Source organism: Condylura cristata, unplaced genomic scaffold (assembly GCF_000260355.1).
Source record: "Condylura cristata isolate star-nosed mole 26May11 unplaced genomic scaffold, ConCri1.0 scaffold00015, whole genome shotgun sequence".
Lineage (NCBI taxonomy): Eukaryota > Metazoa > Chordata > Mammalia > Eulipotyphla > Talpidae > Condylura > Condylura cristata.
The window spans coordinates 5,675,648-5,683,966 of NW_004567116.1; the positions used below are offsets into that span (position 1 = coordinate 5,675,648).

An 8,319-nucleotide genomic window follows, 5' to 3' on the forward strand; every position below is an offset into this window, starting at 1 on the left:
GCGTCACTTTCTGCAGCAACAATGTGGTCCATCACTTTTTCTGTGATGTTCCAGCAGTCATGTCTCTCTCTTGCTCTGATAAACATTTTGGCGAAGTGGTTCTTCTTTATGTAGACACCTTCAATGTCTTTTCTGCTCTTTCAGTTATCTTTGTATCCTACATATTCATTTTTATCACCATCCTAAAGATGCGCTCATCTGCAGGCTATCAGAAGGCTCTGTCCACATGTGCTTCTCACTTTACTGCCATCACCATTTTCTATGGGACAATCATGTTCATGTACTTACAGCCCGGCTCCAGCCATTCCATGGACACAGACAAAATGGCGTCCGTGTTTTATACTATGGTCATCCCCATGCTGAACCCTATAGTCTACAGCCTGCGGAACAAGGAGGTCAAGAATGCAATCAAGAAGTTGGGTGAGAAGGCAAAATTGTCTCTGGGGTTATGATTTGACATTGTTTGTGGCATTAATTAACTACTTTTGTTCCTTTCAATCATCTTCACGTGCTGACTTACAATTTAAGTTACACCTGTAAGTCTTATAGTGATACCTTCACCTTTCCTAGTCTATTGTCTAGAATGAAGAAACATGACATCAATGGATGTGTAATTAAGAATGGCAAAGGAGAGAGGGGTTTCCCGGGTGACAAGGGTTAAGATGCAGCACTGCAAGCTAGTCTCAGTTGCTTCAGTACTATTTCAATTCCCACCCTGGAGGTGATCCACATGGTGCTGCAGACCTCTCCTGTCTCACCAGCTGTTCCTCTCAGCAGTGTTCTTTGTTGATCTGCCTGTCCTGCTCCCCACTCTGTCTCCAGTGAAGGCTCTCACTGCCCCTGCACTTCTGACCTATACCCAGTTCTGTATGTATAAATAATAAATCTTTTTTAAAAAATGACAAAGGGGAATGGCATAAAATGTTGCTCCAAATATCAAAAATATGTTAGGGATATCTGACTAATTTACTTATTCCAGATGCCTTTTTTCTGCCTCATCCACTACAAATATATGTGAGTAAAAATTAGCAATAGGTAAATGAGAGTATTATTTTGATAAAATTAATTTAAATAATAAATTGCTATATGGATATATAAAAATACCAAAGTTTCTTTGTAGTAACTAATCTACGAATCCTAGGTTGAGAGAAAAAATGGGATACAGTTATGATACTATTGCTTATTTCACTTGCATATTTTATTGACTGATAAAGACTTGTCATCATAAATGAATCACAATTCTACTTGTCTTTGTCCTTTTGTTGGACTGATGGTTTGTCACACTACTTTTCAAAAGGAAAATAGCCTAACACAAAAAAAAGAAAGTGAAGTATTTTCAATTTTTTTATAGTTGACTACTTGCACATTCTTTAAAAATTGCACTGAAAAGGTGATAATGTATTTTAAGTCTACAAATATTTAGAGTTGTGTTGCTTTTAGTTGTGAATTTGGTTAAGTTGAATTCTATCTTTTCATCCCCCCAGTTTTCATCAGTCAATTCACAATGATTTTTCACAATTTCCTCACATTTCAAAAGAAGCTTCAACATCATAGATTTTGTCTTTACTGTGAAGACTCTGCATGTAACACTTTTTTCCCAGATGTTGTCTTCAATAATCACCTTCAGAAATTCTAATCTTCCACTCCATGTGCACTATCCCCTCATCCTGGGTGATTCTCCATACTTACATTGCCTTTGTCTAACTATATATTATTTCCTCACTAGTATATTTTCTATCTCACAACTAGACTAAAATTCCAAGACATCACTGACAATTTCACTAAAATGATCCTCACACTTATATGTGTGAGTTGTTTAGTAGATAATCAAATATAATTGCAAACTGACTACATGAAATAAATGTTGGAGTCTGTTCGACCTGTCGAATCTTTGAACCATTGATAACAGGGCATCAGCAATGTAGAGCAGCAGATAGGCAGTCACAGTATCACAAGCTATTGAACAGGATAGCTTCCTAGAAAACCAACTCAACAGTGTCATCATGAGCCACCTCATGAGTAGAGCCTCATTTGTCTTTAGGACTCTTCAATGAGAGGTATGCACTATTATTATTCCTCCATTACAAGGGTAGTGAAGTGTGGAAAGATTGAACGACTTGGCCAAGATCATCCTGTGAACCATGACAGAGCTAAGACATAGATAGCTCCCCGTGACTTCACAGCTCATGACAACTCACTGAAATGCCTTGTGAAAGAGATAATTCTGCCCAAGAGTTTGTTAGTGGGCATGGTGTGCTGCATACATTTAAACAAATATGAAACTATACCCCTGAGTCATAGTGTTGTAAACCTCAGGAGTGTTATATGTTCTGCCATAAGAAATAATAATAATAAACATTCACCTAAAAATTAAAGACAATGAAATGACAAAAATGAACAGAAGAGCCTAGCAGACTCTTCAAAAACATGCAGATGGCTGGGAGTACAAAAAGAAGTGCTCATCGCCATGTATCATCAGGGACGTGCAAATCAAAACCTCCTGGGGTCCCACCCCACCCTGTGAGTCTGGCCCATCTCAAAAAGACCTGACAGAGGTGATGAGGATGGTTTTGAAAAAGAGGTACCTCATGCATTCTTGGTGGGAACAGGTCATCCACAGTGTTGTAAATGTTGTCACATCTATAAAAATACAGTGGAGTTGTAGGGACAGGATCAGCATACAAACTTCAGCTGTTCTATAGACACAAGCAATGAACCTGAAAATGAGATGAAAGAAGCAACTGTGTTCACAATAAATATGAAAGAGTAAATGAAGGATTGAGAGATAAAAATTAGCCAAACAGATATGAATGAATTGTGCTCTGACAACTCTGAATAATGTTGAGAAGAATACCAATGGATCTAAATAAATTTAAAGTACCCATGTTGTTGGGAGGTTTTCTATTTTCTTGTTGTGAAGTGTAGAATTGTGTTTAAGAGAAATTTTCTAGAAGTCTAATCTTTGTTAGCTGAGATTTCTGAAGGCTGCAAGTTTTTGTGTGAACCCTGAGTAGTAGGACAGGTATTGCTTTGAACTACACATCTGTTCCTCAATGAACATTCACTCATCTATTTTCCAGATCCGACAAATTTGATTCAGAGGGTATTTGCTTAATGTTTCAGATCGCGAAAGGGGTGGACACTTCAGGCATACTGTTTTGTTATACTTTATGACTTTCTCCTATAAAGACACTGATTTTTAGAGTTAGGCTACCATAATCAAGGCAATTACATCCTCTTAATGCTCTTAGTATAATTACACATGCACTGTATTCTGACTCAGGTAATATTTACAGAATCCAGGAGTTGACCTGACCTGTTGAGAACCTTCATTCAGCCCCAGCTGGTTTCTGTCTCACACACACTCTGCACCCAGGAGCCTGGCCAAGCGCAAGGCCCTCTGTTTGCTCAGTCAAAGCTGTGGAGGCTTCCCCGTCACAGCTACAGTGTCCAGAAGGAAGCATCTTCAGTCACCAGCGGGAGAGGGAGAGCTGGAGAGGAATGGGTGTGCTTCTCCTCACCCAGAAAGACACGTGTCAATTCTGTCTAAGCCCATGGTCACCACTGACACATGTCCATTGTACACATAATGGGCACCACTTTAGGGAAGCAGATGTAATTTTTAAATTCTGTTATTTTGTTACCCACACTGTATTAAGAAATAGTTTATGTGAATATTGAACATTTCAGAGCACTTGATATGCACTAGATTATTTTCTCTGTTTTGTATTATGGGACCTGCAAATCTTGACAAATCTAAGAAGTTTGCATGATATCATTTTCCTCCTCTTACCCATGAGAAGCTGGAATTCAATGACTTAAATTACTTAAACAATTTCATGCCTAATCACACTTGTACACAGTGCAAATGTGTAACCACCTCACATGCCAGCAATGAGGAATTTGTGATAATTCTGCTTGGGAGTATGATCTTAGAAAACAGACACAGAGAAAATTAGTCTATAGGTTTTGTTTAAAGAGAAATCATTTTCAGGCCATGATGATACGGGTAACACAAGATGAATAATGAAACAAATTGTTAAAAGTATACTCATGAGATCCTTGATAAAAAGAATAAAAGAACTAAAATACAAATTAAATTAAATTTTAACATGCTTTGTTATCACTTTGTTTATAATGACCAAACACTGGAAACAATATAAAAGGTTGCCAGCTGAGGAAAGAAGAAACTTGGGGTCCACAGCATGGAAGACTACTTTGCAATTTAAAATTCCACTAATACAGGTAAGAATGTGTCGTTAGCCAAATTACATTAAGCGAAAAAATGCAAGTCTCAAAGACTGTGGATTCTAAGGCCCTACTCTAGGACATTCTCACAAACTCAACTTACATGAAAAAAGCAGGTCAGTGATTATGACAGTGTTGAAGGAACTGAATGCATTAAAAAGCATGCACAAGATGGTTTCACTCATAGCAGGAGTATAATGGACCAGGCAAGAAAATAACAAAAATAATGAACAACCATATACCAGAGGCATTTTGTGGGGGTGGAGTGGAGAATGGGATCAAAAATGGGGGGAGGGAAATGCACAGGACTATGGTGGTGGCACAGGGGTGATTTGGTGATGGGAAACCCGCAGGGATTACAATCAAGATGGAAAAAAAAAATGTGCAAAATGATGTAAAAATAAACTTTGTAATAAATTAAAAAAAAAAGCATGCACACTAATCTCTGCAAGCTGCTCATTAAAAATGAAAATAATATGAAATAACAATGGAAACACAGCTATACAATCTAAAATTATGCTCTGTGGTTCCCACAGGCAGTTTGATTATTTCATCATTTGATAAGTAGAGTGAGAACCAGAGGTGGCCTCAGGGGGGACATCCCCTGAGAATCTCATGTCTTTATAATCCATTCTCAGTCCCTTTGTGCTACCCCCGGTATCCACCGTGACTTCTGCAGCTTTATTCACAATAGCCAGACGTTGGCCCCAGACCCACTGAATGTAATGTGTTCCCCTGACTACTGATGGTTTGCACAGCAGACCCTGTCCTGATCTCAGGAGGAACTTGCAGCCACGGCCAGGGAAAATCTCCAAGGTAAAAATAATATCAAATGATTTTAAAATGAAGCCCCTAAACCCAACAAGTTGTTTTAAGACTTTGCCTTGTTATTTGAAAGCACATTTCCGTGAATTACTTGAATTACGCTTATTTTATAAATAAAGAGGAAGCAAGAATGAAAACATGATAGATCAAGACTTGAACCCACATTCATGCGTTTTTCTCTGTGTTTTCTCCCACAGAAATAATGGAACCTGTGCCCACAGCTGCTCAGAGCTTCTCCAGCAGACTCTGTGCATTATTCCCGGGCTGGATTATTTTTCATCTCAAACATACTAGTTAGGATTGCCATTTGTTTTCAAGTAGAAGGTGAGTCCTATATACAATGTATGTTTTTAGAGAAAATTGTTTTTGGAACTCTGAATTACTCATTCTTGTGAGACTCACAATGTAAATGAAAATGGTAGCTAGTAACTACCCAGCTTGCAAGTTATTGAGAAGAATCAGTCAACACATTTGTAGTATCTAAGCAGACTAAAATTTAATTTAGTCTAGTGAAAGCTCAGCTCTCATTTACACATTCCACAATTGTTCTGTTGGAAAATTCACTAAACATTTCAAGTCTCATTCTGTTGGAAAATTCACTAAACATTTCAAGTCTCAGTCTAAAATATAAATGATTGGTTTGGTGATCCATGAAGATACCCTATTTATCAGTTTAGAACTACAACTAATTTATACCTAAAATTACACATTGAAGGTCATGTCATGTATAGAGAGTCTTGAGACACATACTCTTGCTATAATGAAATAATGACCCTGGTATATAAACATTGAAGTTTCATTGTAATTTCCATTCTAACTCTCTATTCCTTTATAACTTACTGCTGTACAGCATCTGATTGCTAAGCAACCTCCATGGAGAACACCACAGAAGTGACCCAGTTCATCCTTCTAGGACTGACCAAAGACACAAACCTACGAGTCCCACTTATAATGATGTTCATGCTCATATATGCCATAAATGCCATCGGGAACCTGGGAATGATCACGTTGATTATTTTGGACACTCGTCTCCACACGCCCATGTACTTCTTCCTCAGTAACCTGTCCCTCATAGACTTCTGTTACTCTACAGCTGTCTTCCCTACAGCCATGGCTGGGTTACTCATAGGAGACAAGGTCATCTCTTACAATGCATGTGTGGCTCAGATGTTCTTTTTTGCAGTCTTTGTCACGGGGGAAGTTTACATCTTGGCTGCAATGGCCTTTGACCGCTATGCAGCCGTGTGCAAACCCCTGCATTACACCACCATCATGACCACAGGTGTGTGTGCCTGTCTGGCCACAGTCTGCTATGTTGCTGGTTTCCTGAATGGCTCCATCCAAGTTGGGGAAGCTTTCAGCGTCACTTTCTGCAGCAACAATGTGGTCCATCACTTTTTCTGTGATGTTCCAGCAGTCATGTCTCTCTCTTGCTCTGATAAACATTTTGGCGAAATGGTTCTTCTTTATGTAGACACCTTCAATGTCTTTTCTTCTCTTCTGGTTATCTTTGTATCCTACATATTCATTTTTATCAGCCTCCTAAAGATGCGCTCATCTGCAGGCTATCAGAAGGCTGTGTCCACCTGTGCTTCTCACGTCACCGCCATCACCATCTTCTTTGGGACACTCATGTTCATGTACTTACAGCCCGGCTCCAGCCATTCCATGGATACAGACAAAATGGCGTCTGTGTTTTATACATTGGTCATCCCCATGCTGAACCCTATAGTCTATAGCCTGCGGAATAAGGAGGTCAAGAATGCAATCAAGAAGTTGGGTGAGAAGGCAAAATTGTCTCTGGGATTATGATTTGACATTGTAGGAGACATAATTAGCTACTTTCATTCTCTCAATCTTCTTCATGTGCTCAATTGCAATATAAGACTCACCATTAAGTTCCAAAATGATATACTACCTTTACTAAATTCTGTTTCCTAGAATGAGGAATCATATTCTGCAAATGAAGTCTAAACAATAATGGATAATAAGAAGCATAAAATGTTTGGTTCTATGTGTCAAAAATACATATTGGAGACATTTTATTTATTCACTTGTTCTACATGCATTTCTCTGGCACATGCACTATAATACATGTAAGCTGCAAATTAGTAAAAGGTAAAAGAGAGTATTATTTTTAACAAAAATTTGAAATTGGGATATTAATATATAAAATGTACCAATGGTTTTTAGCAGTTAAATAATCTAAAAGTCCTAAATTGAGGGGGAAAAGGGATACAGTCATCTTACTTTGTATTTATTTCACTGGCATATTTTACTCAAATAGAGACTTGTCATCATAATTGAAACAAAAATTCTACTTTGTCTGAGTCATTTTGTTGGCTGATATTTTCTCATACTACTTTACAAAAGGAAAATAGCCACATCACCAAAAAAAAGAAGAAAAATAAAACATTTTAAAATTCTTTATAGAAAACTACTTACTTGCACATTGTTTAAAAATGCTCAGAAACATCAATAATGTATTTTAAGTCTATAAGTACTTAGATGGTTATGTTGCCTATAAATTGTTAATTTTGTTAAGTTACATTATATCATCTCACTTGCCAGTTGTTCACCAGTTAATTCACAGTGATTTTTTCATGATTTCTTCACAAGTTCAAAATAAGCTCCTACTTCAGGGACTTTATCCTTGCTGTGAAGGCTCTGCATGTGACACTTTTATTCCCAGATGTCATGTTCAAAAGCCATCTTTATAAATTTGTATCACCTACCCCATGTGCACTAACCCCTTGTTCTATGTGATTCTTAATAGTTTGATTATCATTGTCTAACTATATATTATTTCCTCACGGGTATATTTTCTCTCTCTACAGTTAGACTAAGAATTCAAAGACATCGCTGTTGCTTTAACATGTCATTAAAATTATCCTCATACTTAAATATGTGAGCTGCTCAGTAGATTCTCAACATACAGTTGTATGCAACACAGAAATAAAGGTTGGAGTCTAATTGTCCCACGTGTTGAATTTTTCAACTGCAGATATAGGGCATCAGCAATGTAGACAGATAGACAGTCACAGTATCACAAGCTATTGAACAGGATAGCTCCCTAGGAATCCAGCTCAACAGTGTCATCATGAACCACCTCAATAAGTAGAACCTCAGTTCATCTTTAGAACTCTTCAATGATGGATGTGCACTATTCTTACCCCTCCATTATAGGGGTAGTGGAGTGTGAGAGATTGAAATACTTGGCCAAGCTGTCCTATAAACCATGACAGA

The 8,319-nt window shown here is 37.8% G+C and overlaps 2 protein-coding genes across 2 annotated transcripts in view; both read left to right on the forward strand.

Moving 5' to 3' along the window:
- LOC101623950 (olfactory receptor 5B2-like) overlaps positions 1-5,371 on the forward strand; it is a 5,888-nt gene extending 517 nt beyond the window's left edge. Inside the window, exons 2-3 of the mRNA XM_012725167.1 lie at positions 145-420; positions 5,271-5,371. Coding sequence (XP_012580621.1) covers positions 145-420; positions 5,271-5,371 — 377 coding nt within the window. The remainder of the gene's footprint in view (positions 1-144; positions 421-5,270) is intronic.
- Positions 5,372-5,946: 575 nt separating this feature from the next.
- On the forward strand, positions 5,947-6,885 carry LOC101624180 (olfactory receptor 5B3-like). Its single transcript, XM_004683446.1, has one exon. The coding sequence runs from the start codon at positions 5,947-5,949 to the stop codon at positions 6,883-6,885; it is 939 nt and encodes a 312-aa protein (XP_004683503.1).
- Positions 6,886-8,319: the final 1,434 nt, after the last annotated feature.